At 44.3% G+C, this 21,577-nt stretch overlaps 1 protein-coding gene across 4 annotated transcripts; it reads left to right on the forward strand.

Moving 5' to 3' along the window:
- Positions 1-1,553: 1,553 nt before the first annotated feature.
- On the forward strand, positions 1,554-20,797 carry skap2 (src kinase associated phosphoprotein 2). Of its 4 annotated transcripts, none has more exons than XM_020041406.2 (12): positions 1,554-2,035; positions 2,474-2,579; positions 2,699-2,724; positions 2,936-3,037; positions 4,400-4,480; positions 4,998-5,081; positions 5,240-5,364; positions 8,100-8,163; positions 8,306-8,401; positions 13,313-13,411; positions 14,492-14,604; positions 15,509-16,939. In XM_020041406.2, the coding sequence occupies exons 1-12, from the start codon at positions 1,996-1,998 to the stop codon at positions 15,626-15,628; spliced, it is 1,056 nt and encodes a 351-aa protein (XP_019896965.2). In that variant the 5' UTR covers positions 1,554-1,995; the 3' UTR covers positions 15,629-16,939. The 4 variants fall into 4 exon arrangements, with proteins under 4 accessions (XP_019896965.2, XP_034144932.1, XP_010882833.2 ...); XM_034289041.1 differs by having other exon boundaries at positions 1,559-2,035; positions 2,936-3,046; positions 15,509-17,003; XM_010884531.5 differs by lacking the exon at positions 15,509-16,939 and adding an exon at positions 20,277-20,797 and having other exon boundaries at positions 1,562-2,035.
- The last annotated feature ends 780 nt before the right edge of the window (positions 20,798-21,577 follow it).

Below are 21,577 nucleotides of genomic sequence, written 5' to 3' on the forward strand. Positions count from 1 at the left end.
CTACCATTGAAAGCAGAAACCATATAAACAAGATCCAGAAACGCTGCCACCTTCTCTGGGCCTGAGCTCATTTAAGATGGATGGAGGCTAAGTGGAAAGCTGTCCTGTGGTCTGACAAATCTAAATATTTAATTATTTTTGGTAATCATGGATGCCGTGTCCTCTGGACTAAAGAAGTGAGCGACCTTTCCAGCTTGTTATCAGTGCACAGTTGAAAAACCAGCATCTGTGATGGTATGGGGATGTCTTAATGCACATGGCATGTGATTTGCACATCTGTGAAGGCACCATTAATGCTGAACAATATACACAGGTTTTGGAGCAACATATGCTGCCATCCAGACAGCGTTTTTACTGGAAAGACCTTGCGTATTTCAGCAAGACAATGCTAAACCGCATTCTGCAACAGCATGGCTCCGTACTGAGGCAGGTGATGCAACACAGTGGTAAATATGCCCCCGTCCCAACTTCTTTGAAACGTCTTGCGTGCATCAAATTCAAAATGGCCATGTGTTTTTCTAAAAACAATAAAATGTCTCAGTTTCAAACATTTGACATGTTTGTACTATTTTTTATTACATATTGGGATACATTATTTGCACATCACTGCATTCTGTTTTTATTAGCATTTTACCCAGCGTCACAACATTTTTTGGAAACAGGGTTGTATATAAACAAGCGGAAACGGGCCAATAACTCCACTTTATAAACTACAGTACCGGAGATTAACAGTACCTGCTAAACAATTTCATTTTTTTGTTGCCAGGGTGACGCTTTCTGGCAGTTGGCACCAACCCGGGGAGAAGAGTCTGTGTTGTTATAGCGAGAGACGAGGGGATGGAGAAGGCAGGGACTAGCATGCTTCGCTGAGTGCATCATCATGCATCGACAATCTCCCATATGGGGCACGTCAAAACGTAACACACACATACACACGGAGGAAAGTTGGGACGTAAACATAAACTCTAGACTGATTCACAATGGCTGACAAACTGCACATGTGACTGACCGGACAATACACCTTAAAACAGGTCGATACTGATCGGGCCTGGACTGGGCAGATGAACTGATTTCACACACCCAGGTGACTCGGAGATAACGCTCATGAAACCGGATGTGGGTTTGGGAAGCACGGCTGAATGCAGAATCTGGGGGTTGCCTGACAGAATGACACCCGACCCCACCGTGGCCCCAAACCTACTCAACAGATTGACACTGACTGATTATACCCAAGTCCCCCCCCCCCGAACATGGCACAGGAGCAGACAGTGTTTTTACTCTGCGTCTGAATAACAGTTTACGTTGGCAACAACCAGTCATCTATCCAAATTGTTCTTAATACACCTACGCTGGGTATGACCCAAATGGCTCCCTATTCTGAATTCGCCCAAAGCAGCTAGTGCACTATAGAAGGGATATGGTCTACATTTGGGACACAAGTATTTCGAGTAACATGCTGTATTTTTTGGGATTGACTAATGTGTGGTCCTACCTGCAACAGATCTGTTGTTCATCAAAACAATCACAGTTCATCCCCTGGACTCGATGCTGCTGAATCGAAGTAATCCAGCGAGATCCAGTCAAAATGCAATGCCATTCGCTGTCTGTATTCACCAAAAGGACGTCACGGTCACATGAGCAGACATCTAATCTGTATTCTCATTTTGCAATCCCAGTTGAAATCGGAGTAATTCTTTGAAACTATGTAATGTGAGATGATGGTGTCACGTAATATATATATATTTTTACTAAACAAACTCAAATCTTAAATCTCTACTTTCTTTTTGTGTGAGTCGAGTGCTGCTTTCACTCGCTGCTCATGCAGGTGAAAAGGTTTCCGCCCGCGGTCTATGTTTGAACTGTGGCAGCAGTATCCCCTGGTCATTGTATTTGATCACTGAAATGACACCACTGCAACTTCCGTATCTCACAGACCACCAGAGCTTCCGTATTATAACTTAACTACCCTTGCAGGACGACTTTCTTTGTAGCGCTATGCGGGCAATACCAGAGGAGTTAACGACGCTCATTTCAGGTATTTATTTCAGGTATTTCAACTAAGCTTATTCATCGACGTGTTAGTGTTTATTAGCATTCATTAACTGTGTAAACGTCATATTTTCTAAAACAGTTAACTGTTCTGAAAAAAAGGAAGTAGAGTTCTCCTTTCCTGTTGCATATGCAAACAGGAACCCTGGAGTTAAAACTAAAAAGCATCTATTTGTTGATTATATTGAAAGAAATAGGCCTACTATCTCCCACCTTTTGTTAAAAAGCAATCATACCAAACAAATACAATATTTGTGTGTATAAAATCTGAAATGTATTGAAAAAAACAACAGGTTATTGTGTTATATTTATAATGTAGTTGAATTTATTTAAGCAAATGTATTATGGGCGATGTACTTCTTGTCAATTAATGTGATCCCTTACCTGAAAAAGTTGATGGCTTCACATTTCTTACCCGTTTCAGATCTTGAAGCTTTCCTCTCCGATGTTCTAAAAGGAGAAAATTTGAGCAAGAAGGCGAAGGAGAAGAGAGAAGTCTTCATTAAACGTATCAAAGAGGTCAAATCTGGGTATGTACTTACTTCAGAAAAAACGTTCTCTCCCGTAGAAATATTTTGGTTTGGCAACGGTTTGCCAACATTTGGTACTGTCATTTTCCTGTGCTGAAAATGTCCTCTTTGCCTTGCAGATACCCTCAGGAATTCAAGGAGAAACGTATGTTTTATGTCACTACACCACCGTTGTTTTTTAAGTATATATACAGTACAGTAGACTTGTGTTAAATCTATGCCCCAAATGGCAACCTATTCCCTATAGTGTCCAAAGGCTCTGGTCAAGAGTAGTGGACTATACATATTATAGGGGGCCATTTGGGACCTACAGAAAACGTCTTACTGTAAGAAATCAAGCCCTTCTTCTGAACCAGGAGATGCAGAGGACTCAGAAGAGGAAGAAGAGGAGGACAGCAACAACGACGGAGGGTCGCTGCATTCGGAGCGCGCAGATCGGGATGAGGACAACTGTGACGGTACGTCAGGCACGTGAGGCTGGAGGGTTGGGCTCACTGCAGGGTTGGGCTCACTGCAGGGTTGGGCTCACTGCAGGGTTGGGCTCACTGCAGGGTTGGGCTCACTGCAGGGTTGGGCTCACTGCAGGGTTGGGGTCAGCTCAATTTCACTTTAGAATGTCCAGTGAAAACTCCAGTGCCAAATGCCTTGTCAAACAGAAACACTGAGGAAATTAGAAAAGGGAAGATTTCAGGTGACAGATTTTAAGTGGAACTGAGCCCAAAACTGAAGTACACCAGGACTCTTCCTGTTGTAAAAGCACAGCATGCTATGCCACAAACAGCTCAAATGGACAAAGTTGATGACTCGATGACCAGGTTTGTCGGATGGCGTGAAGCGGGTTGCTATAGAAAACGTCTGTCTGTATTGTTATTGGACAACTGCGGGTGTTCCTCCCTAGTTCACTTTGTTTGGGGCAGATATATGTGTACAATCGCTGTGCGGGTGCGTGTGCGTGTGCGTGTGCGTGCGTGCGTGCGTGCGTGCGTGTGTGTGCGTGTGTGTGTATAAGGGAGAGAAAGTCAGAATGAAGAATATGGTGAGACCAACATTCCAGCTGTAACTTGGCAACCGGCTTTGGAAGCCATTTCAAGGACACAACTGCTGTGGGTTGGCGGGTTGGCCCCTTGTGTCAGAGTGTGGAGTTTATTACTTTCAGCCTAGACCCTCTCCAACTTACTCTTTTCTCCCACAGTCTGACTAATGCCTACCTCTATTCTATATATACAGTAGCCTAACCCATGCTCACACCATAAGATAACTCCTTCAGTGTCTGTCTGTTTGGTTTAGTTCATCATGGAGCATCAAGGTAAGTCTTCGGACAGAGCGGTGCAGGGTCTGAGCTTTATTGGCCTTTAAGCAGCTGCTGGTTTTATGGCCCTTCTTTCACACCAAGTGACTTTGACAAAGATTTGAACATTCCTGTCGAAGTTGTACTCCGAACAAGGCGAGCAGTCTCTTAGCTGCACTGTTTTGAAGCAAAATAAAGTCCCTTCACTGACCAGAGAATGGGGAACTTGTGTTTTAACCAAATGAATTACAAACCAGATAAGGAAAGACATTAATTACTCTCTTTTTGTCTATTCTTAGGTCTTAATTTCGTTCACCATGTCCACTGGCTTTTAGTTTAAGAAATAGTTTAAAGCAAAACAACAGTATTTCCTGATTGTGCCAAAGTAACAGTTGTCCAATTGGCTTAGCTAACATTAGAGAAATGAAAGTTGTTAGTCACGCCTCTATCTCTCTCTATCTCTCTCTATCTCTCTCTATCTCTATCTCTCTCTCATTTTTATATATCTATATCGGTCTGTCTTTCTCTCTAGGTTCTCAGCAGTTTCAAGCTGTGGCAGCTCAGGACCTCCAGTCTCTTCTCAAGACAGGGTACCTGGAGAAACGCAGAAAAGGTTGGGTATTCTGTAGACTTGCATATGATCAACTACTCATACATATTTTTTACTAACAACAATGTTGTCTTCAAAAACATACAGTGCAGTAAAAATGTATTTGCTCATTTCAGTTGTTTTGTGTGCTTGGTGATGAAACAGGTGTGAAAAAGTATTATCCCCCTAGATAACCTGACCCAATAAAAGGGATTATTAAGGTCAGGTGTTGAAATGAATTTCTGAACTATAAGGCCTGAATTGGTTCAGCCCTGCCCACCAAGCATCTGAATGACTTTGGCCCTTTCCATCAGATTTAATATATAATAATAATAATCAAAATCTTGTTTTTGTTCGCTCGGGTTCCCTTTAATCCGGTATTAGGTTTTGGTTGAATGTATATTCAGTTCTGAAAATATACAGATATCAGACAGGGGACGAATACTTTTTCACAGCACTTTAAAACAGCCAGGGAATTATACTGTAAATGATTGTCTAGATGTGTTGGTGTGGTAATATTCCTTTCAATGATCGACGACAGATCACAGCTTCTTCGGCACGGAGTGGCAGAAGAGATGGTGCGCTCTGAGCAACCAAACGTTCTACTATTATGGCAGTGAGAAAGGTATTTAACATTCAGCACGCCCCATAAATTACTTTTATCTATTTACAGCCAGACAGTGCTGATCCTGCTGTTGTCATTGTAGTCGTGTTAGTCGTGTTTTGTTTTCGTCTCTCCATCTGTCTCTCTCGCTCTTTCCATCTGTCTGTCTCTATCGACAGACAAACAACAAAAGGGCGAGTTTGGCATTCATGGTTACGATGTCAAGATGAATAACACGCTGCGCAAAGATTCGAAGAAAGATTGTTGCTTTGAAATTACTGCCCCCGACAAGCGAGTATATCAGGTGAGTGAGAGCTAGTTTCTTTATTTGTACTTGTGACATTAAAGTAATTATATGCAATTGAAAAAACTATATGCGGAGAGAATTTACACCGTGTGTGGTTATACTTATATACAAAGGGATACGGTGCAAAAGTTGGTGTTCACAATATTAAGTAACGCATACAGTATCTACTGATTAAATAAGGTGCTTAGCAGGTGATGCTTACAATATATACTGATTGAATAAGGTGCTTAGCAGGTGATGCATACTCTGTATATACTGATGGAATAAGGTGCTTAGCAGGTGATGCATACTGTATATATACTGATGGAATAAAGTGCTTAGCAGGTGATGCATACTGTGTATATACTGATGGAATAAGGTGCTTAGCAGGTGATGCATACAGTATACAGTTGTGCTCAAAAGTTTGCCTACCCTTGGAGAATTGGTAATATATGTACCATTTGTAAAGAAACATGAGTGAGCAGGCCAAACACATGTCTTTTATTTCTTATGGAATTTACATTCAACTTTAGGTCATAACAGAATGGCGCAATCAAAAAACCAAATATGGCTACAAAGAAAAAAAATGAACTGACCCCTGTTCAAAATTCTGCATACCCTTAGTTCTTAATACTGTGCATTGCCCTCTTTAGCATCAATGACACTATGCAGTATTTTGTAGTAGTTGTCTATAAGGCCCAGAATTCTTGCAGGTGGTATAGCTGCCCATTCGTCTTGGCATCTTGGTCTTTGGTCATCTTGCATGAACCGCATGTTTGAGATCTCCCCAGAGTGGCTTGATGATATTTAGGTCAGGAGACTGTGATGGCCTCTCCAGAACCTTCACCTTTTTCTGCTGTAACCACTGGAGGGTCAACTTGGCCTTGTGCTTAGGGTCATTGCTGTGCTGGAAAGTTCAAGAGCGTCCCATGTGCAGCTTTCGAGCAGAAGAATGCAAATTGTCTGCCAGTATTTTCTGATACCATGCTGCATTCAACTTGCCATCAATTTTCACAAGATTCCCGTGCCTTTAGCGCACACGCACTCCCAAAATATCAGTGAGCCACCACCATGCTTCACAGTGGGGATGGTATTCTATTCACTATAGTCCTAGTTGACCCTTCTCCATACATGGCACTTGGTTGTGACTATAAAGCTCTATTTTGGTCTTGTGACTCCAAATTACATTGTGCCAGAAGCTGTGAAGTGTGTCAAGGTGTTGTTATGCATATTGTAACCAGGCTTTTTTGTGGCATTGGCGCAGTAAAGGCTTCTTTCTGGCAACTCGACCATGCAGCTAATTTTTTTTCAACTATCGTTGTATTGTGCTACTTGAAACAACCACACCGTCTTTTTCCAGAGCAGCCTGTATTTCTCCAGAGGTTACCTGTGGGTTTTTCTTTGTATCCCGGACAATTCTTCTGGCAGTTTTGGCTGCAATCTTTCTTGGTCTACCTGACTTTGGCTCAAGAGATCCCTGAATTTTCCACTTCTTAATAAGTGATTGTACAGTACTGACTGGCATTTGCAAGGCTTTGGATATCTTTTTATATGCTTTTCTATCTTTATAAAGTTCCATTACCTTATGCAGGTTTTTTCACAGTTCTTTCCTGCTCCCCATGGCTCAGTATCTAGCCTGCTCAGTGCATCCATGTGAGAGCTAACAAACGCATTGGCTATTTATACACAGACACTAATTGCAATTTAAAAAGCCATGGGTGTGGGAAATTCATCTTTATTTGCCATTTTCACCTGTGTGTCACCTTGTGTGTATGTAACAAGGACAAACATTCAAGGGTATGTAAACTTTTGATCAGGACCATTTGGATGATTTCTGTTATCATTACGATTTAAAAAGGAGCCAAACAACTATGTGATAATAAATGGCTTCATATGATCACTATCCATAAATAAAACACTGTTTTTTGTTTTTTTGCATGATCAATCATATTTTCAAAATCAATGCCAACATTTCACACTTTCTGTCAGGGTATGCAAACGTATGTACACAACTGTATATTGAAATAAAGTGCATAGCCAGTACCGTTATCAGATAACAGCCTTTACAATTGTTTTTAAATGAGTATGGAGTGATGTCCAGTTTTAGAATCTTCTGCATATCATTCCAGTTATTAGCTTCAGGATTTATCAGAGTAAGGTATTCGTTTGCTGAAAAGATTTCTATTGCACAGCAAGATATTGAGGAGTTAGGACCTTGTCTTAGTGCAGCAACTGCCAAGGGGCTGGGGAGAGTGGATGATCGGGTCATGTGTTCTCTAATACATGCCTGGCTGAGCCGTGCTGCTTCTAATCACACGACTCTCTTAGCCAGGAAGTCAGCCGATCCAACATGTTGGAAAAGAGTACTCCCTTGACCATTGACATCAGTCACCTTTGTGTGACTACTTGGGACTGGTTTTCCGGACTCAGATTAAGCCTTGTCCTGTGCTGAAAAGCATGGAGATGTCTAGAATCTCATTTAATTTGTTTCTTTGGTCCCAGACTAAGATTAATCTGTGGCCGGAAAACTGTCCCTAACAGACTAACAGACTGGTACACCCACGTTTACAGTTTTATTAAATTGCTTCTCTCATACATGGTCAGGTTTTTTAGGTTTTACCTTTCCTTGAGGAAAGTTTCGCTAATGCATAAATACAGTGCTATTTGTTTATGTTAATTAATTGAGGCGCAACTTTCCAGTGGAAGGACTGCAGACTGCAGTTTCTCACTCTGTAACTCTTTCTGTCCCTCAGTTCTGTGCGGCATCTCAGAAAGAGGCAGAGGAATGGGTGGAGCAGATAGATTTTGTGTTGAAAGGTTTGTATCTGATAATCTCCACTAGATGGTTATTTAAAAAATGTTATCCAATAATTTATGGTGGTGCTTTAGTCATGCACTCTAGACAAATTCCAATACGAATTGTGCGTTTGTGTGTTTGTGCGTGTGTGTCTGTGTGTAGATATGACCGGGATCATCCCGGAGGACAACGATATGACCTATGACGATGTTGGTGTAGTCCAGCCTACTGACGATGACATCTACGAAGAACTCCCAGGTCGAGAAACACATTATACAGTTTAGTCATCTGGTGGATGCCGTTATCCCGCAAGATTCCCGCTATTGAAGACACACACTGTCTCATATTCGCTGCCTATGGAGTTCAAAATCACAACCCTGCAGTTGCAAGGAACATGCCTTATCGACTGATACACACTCACACACACACACACACACACTCTCACACACACACACACATCAATCCTAGATATTCTTATGGGGACATCAAAAAGTATTTCCCCTTGAAAATGGTTTCTGTCCGCTTCTATGTCGTGAAATGGAACCACACTCACACACACTGAAACCCATTTTCAGCGCTGTGTAACTTAGTGTCTATGGTAGAAAAGGCCTTGTTGACATGGCCTGAGCTACTGGCCTGCCTGTCAGAATATATAGCCTACAGTTACACAGCATTTGGGGCCAGGGGCATCTTTCTTCACCGTTTTAGCCACTGCGCATGGAGAGTGCTGCTGTTTTATGATGCCGTTCTGCTAATATTGTTACCAGGGTAAGAGAGAATGTTGCCCCTTTACAGCTACCATCCTACAATGATACACCTTTTGCTGTAGATCACAGAGAAACATGTGGTGTTTTCTAATCTAATTTCATGCCGTTGTTTGCATTGAGTCGTCAGGCTGAAAGAAAAAGTTGTCGTTTTAGGGCTCCCGGTGGGTGCAGTGGTAAAGTCACTGCCTTGTGACACCTGCATCATTCCGACCAGTGTTCTATTCCCGGCCGCGCCATCCCAACCGTGCCCTGGGGGACCTGTCAGAGGGCGGTGTTCAGCAATGTCTGGGATTGGTGCTGTGCCTGTTATACAGTGGGGGGTTGTGGGCTGGAGAACGTTTTCCACTGGGAGTTTAGGTTCTAGCAAAACATTTCATGGTTAAGTAAGTCATGTGATAAGAAGCGGGACGGTGCATTGTGCTATTTCCCTTCTATTGCGCTGTTGCATTTAGCCATTTAACTGAAACCTTTTTGTGGGTTGCATGTTATCTGGCTTGCATGCCTCTTCGGTGATCTGGCCCTGCTAACTGAGAATTCTGTTAAACTAGGTTGCGGTTTTGTCTGACACGTCACCTATTCTCTAGCTTCTCTAATATTATTTCTTCTAGTCTAAGCAGGGAAGCGTCCTATCCAAAGCCTCTACAGGGCTCTGCTGTTGCCGTGGGCCCTGTGGCCCTGTATAGGGAATACGGCAGTGGGGCCTGGTAGGATGGTGCAGTGTTGACTGTACACATCTATCTGCTTCCCATGTCCACAGACCAAAGCCTGTCTAAAGCCCTCTTACGTTACCATGGGAACATTGTACGTGGCCAGCATAACGAGAACACACCCTGCTCTACTATGTGTTTTGCACGTACTGACTATAGAGGAGCAGGGCACAACATTGCGTCAGATGGAGCTGGGAGATCTTAATGTACTGGATCCACGGAGTGGATCTGGAACACTGCGGCCTGGTGTTTATGGAGTGTCCAACTGCTTAATGGGAATAGGGATGCAAGTTTAGGGCCAATCCCGAAATGGACCCCTCAGCACTTGTGGAGATTGGCGAGTGTTTGACGGGTGTAGGGAATCTGGTAGGAGTGCCAGCTATTAGGCTGATTGTTAAAATTACCATATTTGATCTACCAATCAAATCTCCTCAGGAATTTGCATGTGTGTAGGGCTTAGGGGTTGATTTGGGCTTGGGTCTAACTGCTGTTGCCTGTTGGATGTCAAAGTTACTAACTGTGGTTTTGCTGATTGTCTGGAACCTCCATTCCCCACATTATTCAAAACCCCATCTGCCCCTGCCTTTGGTCTCTGGTCACATACCTATTTCTGCTCTCAGAATTGCCAAATGATCAGAACGAAGATTATTGTATTTATGGCTGTTCAGTGAATTTACAACACAATCCAGTTTTGTTTAAAGTAAGCATTAATTTCATTTTTCAAAGACATGTCAAGAATATTGAAGTAACAGTTCGTGAATTAGGTAGTAGGTATTTGTGTGCAATTTGAGATTTTTAAATGGATTATGTATTTGACTTTTCACTGAAATACAATGCTGTTGGGACCCAGTTGGGACGCTGCAATAATGTGCAAATCGTTTAACCCTATATTTAATTGAAAATGGTGTAAAGACATCATATCAAATGTTGAAACTGAGAAATTTTATAGTTTTTTGAAAAAAGAGTCATGCCCATTTTGAATTAGATGCTAGTAACACGTTTCAAAAACACGTTTACCACTGTGATGCATCACCTCTTCTTTTAACAATACTCTGTAAGTGTTTGGGAACAGAGGAGACCAATTTCTGTAGTTTTGAAAGTGAAATGTTTTCCCATTCTTGCTTGATATAGGATTTTAGCTGCTCAACAGTTTGGCGTCTCATTTGTTATATTTTTTTGTTTCATTATGTGCCAAATGTTTTCAATGGGTGACAGGTCTGGACTGCAGGCCGGCCAATTTAGCACCCAGACTCTTTTACTACAGAGCCATGCCGTTGTAATACATGCAGAATGTGATTTGGTATTGTCTGGCTGAAATATGCAAGGCCTTCAAAAACATGTAGTCTGGATGGCAGCATATGTTGCTTCAAAACCGGTATATATTGTTCAGCATTAATGGTACCTTCACGAATGTGCAAGTCACGCATGCCATGTGTACTAATGCACCCCCATACCATCACTGATGCTGGCTTTTGAACTGTGTGTGGATTACATTCCGGATGGTCCCTCTCCTCTTTAGCCTGGAGGATGCAGCGTCCATGATTCCCAAAAATAATTTCAGATTTTGACTAGTCAGACCACAGGACAGTTTTCCACTTCGCCTTTATCCATCTTAAACAAGCTTGGGCCCAGAGAAGATGGCAGCGTTTCTGGATCTTGTTTACACTCACCTAAAGGATTATTAGGAACACCTGTTCAATTTCTCATTAATGCAATTATCAAATCAACCAATCACATGGCAGTTGCTTCAATGCATTTAGGGGTGTGGTCCTGGTCAAGACAATCTCCTGAACTCCAAACTGAATGTCAGAATGGGAAAGGTCGGTCTGAGTATTTCACAATCTGCTCAGTTACTGGGATTTTCACGCACAACCATTTCTAGGGTTTACAAAGAATGGTGTCAAAAGGGAAAAACATCGAGTATGCGGCAGTCCTGTGGGCGAAAAAGCCTTGTTGATGCTAGAGGTCAGAGGAGAATGGGCCGACTGATTCAAGCTGATAGAAGAGCAACTTTGACTGAAATAACCACTCGTTAGAACCGAGGTATGCAGCAAAGCATTTGTGAAGCCACAACACGCACAACCTTGAGGCGGATGGGCTACAACAGCAGAAGACCCCACGAGTACCACTCATCTCCACTACAAATAGGAAAAAGAGGCTACAATTTGCACGAGCTCACCAAAATTGGACAGTTCATGACTGGAAGAATGTTGCCTGGTCTGATGAGTCTCGATTTCTGTTGAGACATTCAGATGGTAGAGTCAGAATTTGGTGTAAACAGAATGAGAACATGGATCCATCATGCCTTGTTACCACTGTGTAATGGTGTGGGGGATGTTTTCTTGGTACACATTAGGCCCCTTAGTGCCAATTGGGCATTGTTTAAATGCCACGGCCTACCTGAGCATTGTTTCTGACCATGTCCATCCCTTTATGACCACCATGTACCCATCCTCTGATGGCTACTTCCAGCAGGAAAATGCACCATGTCACAAAGCTCGAATCATTTCAAATTGGTTTCTTGAACATGACAATGAGTTCACTGTACTGAAATGGCCCTCACAGTCACCAGATCTCAACCCAATAGAGCATCTTTGGGATGTGGTGGAACGGGAGCTTCGTGCCCTGGATGTGCATCCCACAAATCTCCATCAGCTGCAAGATGCTATCCTATCATTGTGGGCCAACATTTCTAAAGAATGCTTTCAGCACCTTGTTGAAATCAATGCCACGTAGAATTAAGGCAGTTCTGAAGGCGAAAGGGGGTCAAACACAGTATTAGTATGGTGTTCCTAATAATCCTTTGGTGAGTGTATGTGTGGTTTCTTCTTTGCATGGTAGAGTTTTAACTTGTATTTGTGGATGCAGCGACATACTGTGTTCACAGACAGTGGTTTTTGGAATTGTTCCTGAACCCATGCAGTGATTTCCACTACAGAAATGTCTGGTTTTAATGCAGTGCCGTCTGAGGGCCCGAAGATCACGGCCGTTCAGTTTTGGTTTTCGGCCTTGTCCCTTGCATATAGAGATTTCTCTGGATTCTCTGAATCTTTTAATTATATTATGTACCATAGATGATGAGCTCCCCGAAGTCTTTGCAATTTTACTTTGGAAATGTTATTCTTAAATTGTTGCATTTGCCTGCTCAGTCTTTAACAGAGTGATTAAACCCCTTTCCCATCTTCTGAAAGACTCATCCTCTCTGGGATGCTATTTTTATATATATATTTTTAGCATTACACAACCATTTCAGTCTTTTTTTTGCCCTTGTCCCAGCTTTTTTAAAACATGTTGCTGGCATAAAATTCAAAGTGGGAATATATTTTTCAAGAAACAATAACATTTCTCAGTTTCAGCGTTTAAGTTGTCTTAGTACTATTTTCTGTTGAATATAGGGTTTAAATGATGTGCACATCATTGCATTCAGTTTTTCTTTACATTTTGCACCGCAACCCAACATTTTTTGGAAACGGGGTTGTAAGTCATTAGCTCTATTTATATTTTCTAACACATTCACAGGTCACAATAACACAAATGTAAATTTTACATGAATGTATACAGAACCTCTTACTCGTTCTTTAGCAGTCTGTATTGTGTATTTCATTTTACCCATCCACCGCCAGTAAACAATGTCTTTGTGTAGGCTTGTGGATCGAAAGCTTCTGTTTACTGTCTCTTAATGCTGTCCCTCACAGAGGAGGAGATAAACACACCTCCCTTACCCACGCCTCCGAAGCCCAAGCTGGAGCCACCCCCAACCTCCAGCAAACCTCCTCCACCTTCTACAACGACAGGTAGGTGGGCAGATGAAGATCGACGCCCCCTGCTGGTGCCTGGGCCCCAGACGACCTCCTCTTTTTTTACAGTTTAACCTTGTCAAACAGATGTCAGTGGTTCAGATCACTGTAGAGTCAAGGACAGAGGACACGCTAAGACCGCTGTGGAAACAAAAACCCCCATTGAGATATGTTGGCCCATTCTGGAAATTACCCCTTTTCAGTTAGATCGTCCACCTCAGGTTTCTGCGTTAGGTTATTTTCTTTGCTGTGGTGTATTCGATTGATAGCTCTGTATATGCTTAACATGCATTATCAAACCTTAAATCCATAGGCTCTCTAAGTTCACCTAGGGTCCTGAAACACATGGCTCTTGTGACCAGTAACAGAAAAGGACACACATTTTTGGCAGCTCCGCGTACCTCTCCAGTTTAGGATGCCCCCCCCCCCCCCCCCCCCCCCCCCATTTGTGCAATTGAAGATGAAACTATTAATCTGTAATCCGTAATGTTTCACCAAGGTTAAACTTGCCTCTCCGAAACAATACAAAAGCCCATTCACTTTAACAGCAAACAAACATAGCACATATATATCCGTGATTTCTGTGTTTGGCACAGGGGAAGCTATGTATAAACCGGCACTGGAGAAATGGTGCACCTGTGGTTGCCGTGTGGTTGCCGGGGCCCATAACTACCGTGTCTGAGTCCTTAAGGGATCACCTCAGGTCAAGCAGAGGGAGAGGGAACCTAGAATGAGATTAGGCTGAATAACGGGTCTGTGTTGATCCGTAAGGCCAGGACGGCTCTGCTTATTAGCTCTCTGCCTCCCCCTGTTGGTGGCACCGTAACCATGGCCACGATACAGGACATTGCTTTTCGTGGATGTAAGAACTATACCGTGACTGTGGCATGCTTATGATTTACCTGTATCCCCTTCTCTCTGTCTCTCTATTCCCCTCTATTATCTCCTCCTCTTCTCTCTGCCTTCTTTCCCCCTCGCTATTATGTCTCATATCTCTCCATCTGTCTCTCCTGTGTCTTCATCCCTCTCTTTTCTCTCCATCACTCTCTCCTATAATGGCCCTCCCCTCTCTCCCAGTGGATAAGAGCACAGACTACCCGAACTTCTACCAGGGCATGTGGGACTGTACGGGAGAGCACCCTGACGAATTGTCCTTCAAACGGGGAGACCCCATCTACATCCTGAGCAAGGTATAGCCGTAGGGAGCCCCCCACAATGTCCACCTCACCTGTATGTCTTCAGTCCCATTTAAAGCCAGGGGAAATCAGAGGAGATCTTCGCAGAAGTCAGGGGGCCTTCTAATGCTCGCTGGCCCTCATTTCCAAAAGGATAAAAACGATCCATTTTGATGTACTGAAGCGGCGTATGTCGTCATCAGTTCAGAGGCCTGGTTATGGTTGGGTCTGTAGTTTTGTCCCCGCTGGTATGTTCTCTGACGTTCTAAGGCAGTTGGAGTGGATGCCCTCTCACACCAAGTGTTCCTGGATTCTGCGGTGTTTATAAAGGTCTCTGTCTGCCCCGGACCAGACCACCTGAAGTGGCTAGTTATTGCCGGGCCCTCTGAGGAGCAGACATTCATATCCTTCCTGGCAGCGCCTGGCCCAGTGCCCGTGGCCTGGGGCAGGGTGGGGAGGTGAACGGCGGGCCGGCCGCGGCGCGACTCGGAGAAACGCCAGGGTCTGTCTTTCTGTCTCCCCTGCGGCGCCCTTTGCCCTAGTTAGTGCACTACATTTGACCAGAGTCATTGGATCCCAGGTCAGAAGTAGTGCAGGAACTCGGGGGGGGGGATTTAGGGTGCCATTTGGGAGAGCCTCTCTGGCCGGTGTGTAACGGGGATTAGTTGTGTCACAACGGAAAGGTTTTTAGTGTTCTTGGCAAGAGGCTGGGCCCGCCTTGCTGTGCCTGCCGTTCCCTCCCACCCCCCCTCCCGCCTCCCTCCCCTCCCTCCCTCTGTCTGCCTGGGCTGCTTTCAGCACTCTGCCACCATCTCCTCCTCCTTCTGGGAGGAAGGGCGGCTGGCGGGGGCCACACAAAACTCTCAGGCGTCTCCGTCACCTCAACAGTAACGGCCTTAATGAGAATGTGTGTTCTCAGGAAACAGCGGGCAGAGCCTGCCGCTTCATTCAGACCGGGCGAGGACGTGTGCTGGCCCTCCAGTTTCCGCGGCTTGTCAGCTTGAAGGTGTGCGTGTGCGTGGCGGGTGCTGGTAACTGAAGAATGATCCTTGGACCGACGGAGAGGTCGTGGACAGTGGTTCTCTGACTTTTCCGTTTGTTGCCCACAGGCGTTTCACTGTTTCCACCCATCTCTGAACTAGCTAACCCGATTGTCCTATTTAAGTGCTGGGTCATGTGAACGGCGGAGGTCCCTGGGGAGAGGTTTCACAACCACATGCCCAAGATATTTATGGATGCGTTGGATGCACATTATGCTACACTGTTGCTGTGCGATCAGCAGTGTGTGTAACCTCTCTATTTTCCTTCTGAAGGTTAGCCAAAGACATCCTAGTATCAGGCGCTCCCATCCCCCGATGCCTTTGGTGGTGGTGATTAGTGAGGAAGCTACTCTGAAGTTATTGGTCACCAAGTTGCCAACTCTTTTACACTTGAGTAAAGTTGCTTTGTATTGATATTTAACTGTATACGAATTGCTTTGTAAAACTTTATCATGGTTTTAATGTAATGCAAAAGAAATGGCCGAAGTTGGTTCAGGGCTGTTAACGAGTACTTAAATAATAAGGCTGTCACATCGCGTTAATACTTTAAATTTTAAGCTTTATTGACCATGTTTCCACCCCAGCTGGAGCTGCGTCAACATTTTCAATAAAGAGGTTAATTGAAACGAAAGTGTGGCCTATTAAACACAAAAACAATGTTTAAACTGAGAGGCAGGTCGGATGACCAAAAAAACCAACATTGTTTTCCAACTCTGAGAGTGTTTTTGATGTTCAATCTTGCCACCTAGTGGCTGATATAAACACAGTTCGCCACACTGTAAATGACAGTACAGTGTTCCAGGGTACAAAGTATCTGTCATTTATCTGTCATGATTGTTTTGACAATCTTTTAATTAATTGAAATATAAGAGCGGATATGTTAGGGAGTAGGGATGTGGTTGGTAAACAAAAACATGTTAACACAGATGACATCCCACATCCTGCTTTACTGGCCCTGAGGACTAGGAATCAAGTAGCCCTTTCATTGGCTTAGTGTCCTGACTGGATGAGCTATTAGCTGGCTGGGAACCTTGGTGTTGGGGGTTCAGGTCTGCCGGGAGGGCAATGACCATAAAACCAGTCTGGACACACACACAGACCAGCTGCATCTACTGGGGAGGACAGGCGACACGCACGCACACACACACACACACACACACAAACTCCCTCCCCCTATCATAAACCAGAAATAGGCCAGGCAGGCAGAAGACACCCACCCCTATCACAGCTGCCCAATCCCCAGTCAGGCCTGGGACTGGGGGGGGACTGTGTCTGGCCTGGGAGTGGGCGGGGACTGTGTCAGGCCTGGGAGTGGGCGGGGACTGTGTCAGGCCTGGGAGTGGGCGGGGACTGTGTCAGGCCTGGGAGTGGGCGGGGACTGTGTCAGGCCTGGGAGTGGGCGGGGACTGTGTCAGGCCTGGGAGTGGGCGGGGACTGTGTCAGGCCTGGGAGTTGACAGGGACTATACCTTACTTTCAGTCCTCTGCACCGCCTAGCTGGGCTCTAAACCCGATATTGGCAGACACATTCACCATGTGTGTTTCTGTGTGTGTGTTTATGTATGTGTGTACATACATGTCTGTACATATTTGGTCTGCCCCCTCCTTTTCTTCTACACCTACTGTAGCTATAATCAGAGCTGGGTGCCAAACTGTTAATCGTTAATTAACGAAGTTAAAATTTTGGTAACGATTTAAACATTTTAGTAATCTGTGAAAATCATTATCGGACTAATTAACTTCCATGACATTTAACTTTCGTTAACTCAAGACCACTAACACAAAAACATCATAAATATACTAAGACAATTTTTTGCCTCAGTCCGGAGTGGGGAATGAGACCAAATCCAATGCCTGCTGTGCTGAATATCTAGATGCTATTTTCAAAGTCAAAAATGTATTTCTCTTCAGTAAGCGCAGGCTAGTCTCAAGGCTTCAGTGTGAAGGTCAACAGCCGAACAGCTATACGTGTGTTGTAAAAATAATCAATGATTGGCCATCAAAGGATGGCTCTCTAGTATCTGTGAAATGGATTGGCTTTTCAATTCTGTGCTGGGACGAGACCTTCCAAAAATGGAGTAACTTCAACGTTACTCTATATTGACCCGCCTTGACGAAAAAGGATGAATGTAATGTCATTTGACTAAGTCAGGACGTCAGGAATCCAATGGAAAAAATGTGAGCTTCTGGCACGTACAGTAAAACATTTTTTATAATGCAAGCCCTTAAAAGTACCCAAACAAGGCATATTTTTTATTTTTCACGCTTTGTTAGATGTTTTTAGAGCAAAAACCTTTTTTTTTGTAATAGAATAATTAAAATTAATGTTAACATTAATTGCTAATTTCTGTTACATTTTTAATGATTTAACTGATTAACAGTAATCAAAGTTAACCTTTTGACTGACTGTGCCCAGCTATGGCTAAATAACTTTTTGCTTTGGGGGACCAGCCAAAAAACTTTGTTTGGGGCTACTTTTTATCTTCAGGTTTTTCTGTCATACACACGCCCATTTACTTTCTAAATAGGGACACCAAAGTTAGTGCCCTTTTCAAAATGGGGATAAGAAACATTTCCCCATGAGTTCACATTTTTTAATTTAATCATAGTTTGGGGCCATTTTGTCCCCATTAAACAGTCGAGTCAGAAACACGCATCGCGCGCACACACGCACAGCCCTTTATCACCCCCTGGGGGGCTGGGTCTGAATGTCACTGTCATCATGTCACACATTAACCAGATGCATTTGACATTTACTGTTTATGCCTTTATGTAATGTGTGTGGCGTTATTCAATTTGTAGTTCATTAAATGTGGTAATTGGCTTTAGTTCTCTCCATTGTGTTGAGGCATTGGTATTTCCTCTATTCTGCAGCTTAGATTGTTTTTAACTACGATCATTTTATTTACTTGTGTCCGAGATATATTTTTTTGATAGAGTAAATGGGTGAAAATGTACATTTTTGTAGTCTGAATGGGCTTTTCGTTTCTGATCCCGGGGCATTTTATAAGGCATGTAAAACCCTGGACCAGACGTAATCACAGCCGGGTGAAGTAGGAGTGCTGGAAGTGCTACAGCCCACTTGACAGAGCCCCTGCACCTTTTGCCGAGATTCTGGCGGGTTGTTTTTCCGTCCACAAGACGTGCGTCTCTGCACGAGGTTAGATATCCGTTCAGTAACATCACGCGATCAACTCTTGTCTGCATTTTGTCTGCAACCCCTGATCAAAATGCCTTGCAACATCCACGGATGAAATGTGACGTCACTCCTCCCGTTGTAGTGCTCTGTGTAGTGGACAGGGAACCATTTGTACCTCTGTCACCCAGCAGGCCCTGAGTCTGGCTGACCACACATGGTCTCCCCCCATACAGTCACAGGTCTCTCCCCCCATACAGTCACAGGTCTCTCCCCCCATACAGTCACAGGTCTCTCCCCCCATACAGTCACAGGTCTCTCCCCGCTACACAGTCTCCATTTTGATTCAAATCCAGGGAGAACTTTCATGTAAGGTCAAGCTGGAAAAGGGCAGGAAGAAGGAAGGAAAGGTGGGAGTGATAGGGAGGTGGAACCGGGGGAGGTGGAGCTGGGGGAGGTGGAGCCGGGGGAGGGGGGTGGTGACACTTTCCCCTGCTTGTCTCAGATCTCCTCCTGCCGTAGCGTGCTTCTCTTTCTATCTCAGAATGCCAGCAGCCATTTGGAGTTATTACTCACCTGGCTCCGACACATTTACGACTGTTGTCCTCTACTACACACAGGAAGATGGGGGGGCAGACTCTACACGTCCTGTCTCCTCATCTCCCCGTCTCCAAACACATCGTCGGAGGAGGTCAGAGGGGAGGGAACCCTAGCTTTCTTATCCAATAGACTTTGAGATGGAGACGGTGGGAAGATATGGAATGAAGGATATAGGGAGGGAGTGTTGCAGGAGGAGGAGAGAGGAGATGGTAGGAGGGGTGCGGGAGTGTTCAGGGAGGAGGAGAGGGGAGATGGTAGGAGGGGTGCGGGAGTGTTCAGGGAGGAGGAGAGGGGAGATGGTAGGAGGGGTGCGGGTGTGTTCAGGGAGGTGGAGAGGGGAGATGGTAGGAGGGGTGCGGGAGTGTTCAGGGAGGAGGAGAGGGGAGATGTAGGAGGGGTGCGGGAGTGTTCAGGGAGGAGGAGAGGGGAGATGGTAGGAGGGGTGCGGGAGTGTTCAGGGAGGAGGAGAGGGGAGATGGTAGGAGGGGTGCGGGAGTGTTCAGGGAGGTGGAGAGGGGAGATGTAGGAGGGGTGCGGGAGTGTTCAGGGAGGAGGAGAGGGGAGATGGTAGGAGGGGTGCGGGAGTGTTCAGGGAGGAGGAGAGGGGAGATGGTAGGAGGGGTGCGGGAGTGTTCAGGGAGGAGGGGAGGTGCTAGGAGGGGAGGTGTACTAATGAGTGATGCGAGGTAGCATTCCCCAAGGTCAACTGGCTTCTCCTTTATTTCAAGCCTTTAAGATGTTTTTGTACATTTACTTATACATGATACAGCGATGTTCCTTTTGTCTCACTCTCTCAATGCACTGCTCTCTCTGTCTTTCTCTCCCTCTCTGGCTCTCCCTCTGTCTCCTCACTGTCTCTGTCTCGAACCCACCCCTCTGTTTTCCTCTTTATATTTCTTTGTTCTGTAACAGGAGTACCAGAACTATGGCTGGTGGATCGGGGAGTTGAAAGGGTCGGTTGGCATTGTGCCCAAAGAATACCTCACGGAGCTGTACATCATTTAAAGATGCACGTGTGTGTGTGTGTGTGTGTGTGTGTGTGTACATGAAAATGACGCTTATGAGTGGAGGAAATAACTTTGGGGTTGTTATAGCGAAATGCATATATTAAATGTTATTCTTTTGCGCCATCTCATTGAGTGTTATGCATGGCAACAGGTCATATGAAGGGAACGCTTAACTGAGCAGCAATTTGTCCGGAATAAAATAAAACAACCAATGGTTGGACGTCATGCTGATCTTTATGTACTTTTAAAGAATTGTTTTGGCCGAGTTCAGCAAACTATGCTTTTGTTAGTCATTTATTGTTATAGCATTTCCCCTTTTGATGGGTTTATGCGGTGTCTTTGTGTTGAAAACTGTCAAGGAAGGAAATGCTTGTGTTTGAAATACTGTACCTGGTGTTTATGAGGCATCTTTAATAAATGCTTGGAAAAGCATCTGGTTGTTGTATTTTATTCATTGTCATTCAAAGTGTTTGATTAATTTCCCCCCAGATATCAATCTTTGGTCAGTTTGACTGAGAGTAGGCTGATCACAGGCCACTGCTAACCTGTTTTCTGCTGTGCAGTATGTAAAATGACCAGCAGATGGTGTCAGACCATCTGCATTAAGAGGAATCTGCTGAAACAGCTTTTCTCCACAGAGCAGTAGTAGTTCCTGTAGTATCCACCTTCATGCATTCATTTGGGTGCTGTTGTATGTGGACCAATTCCTTCATGATATTATAGTCAACTATCCGGTAAGATGACATAAAACAATAGCCTGCTGCCCCATTACATACAACATATTATTCTCGGCCTGATTTCGAGGAAATATTAGATTCTGTCTTAAGACCAAGGATTCCTATTAGTCCTTTAGCCTTTTTGCACATTGATAACGACAAAGGCATCTGTACAGGTACAACATGTGTGTAGTAGGCTAATTAATTTCCCAACGAACCAACTTCGACTGCTGTATCTACTGGACCATATCATTAAGCAGCCACGTTTCTGCCGACACAGGGAAAGGTCTGTGCCTGTTGAAGTGAATATACCTAATTAAAAACACCTGGGACAAATGACACGCTGTAGTCCATTGTACTACTTTTGACCAGAGCTTGGCTGCCAATCCCTGTTGCTCTAGTCAAATGTAATGCACTAAACAAGGAATAGGGTCTTTACTTTTTTAATGGATGTGGTTATGGAGGGAAGGATGTGAGTGAATCCATACTG

This window comes from Esox lucius, chromosome 20 (assembly GCF_011004845.1).
Source record: "Esox lucius isolate fEsoLuc1 chromosome 20, fEsoLuc1.pri, whole genome shotgun sequence".
NCBI classification, from domain to species: Eukaryota; Metazoa; Chordata; class Actinopteri; order Esociformes; family Esocidae; genus Esox; species Esox lucius.

What these genes read in the sequence shown, in the direction of transcription:
- skap2 (XM_034289041.1), top strand. Translation starts at nt 1,996, where the DNA reads ATGCGGGCAATACCAGAGGAGTTAACGACGCTCATTTCAG. An exon ending in CCGACAAGCGAGTATATCAG is followed by an intron (nt 5,365 to 8,099) that starts GTGAGTGAGAGC and finishes TCTGTCCCTCAG; the next exon opens with TTCTGTGCGGCATCTCAGAA. An exon ending in TCCACCTTCTACAACGACAG is followed by an intron (nt 13,412 to 14,491) that starts GTAGGTGGGCAG and finishes CCTCTCTCCCAG; the next exon opens with TGGATAAGAGCACAGACTAC.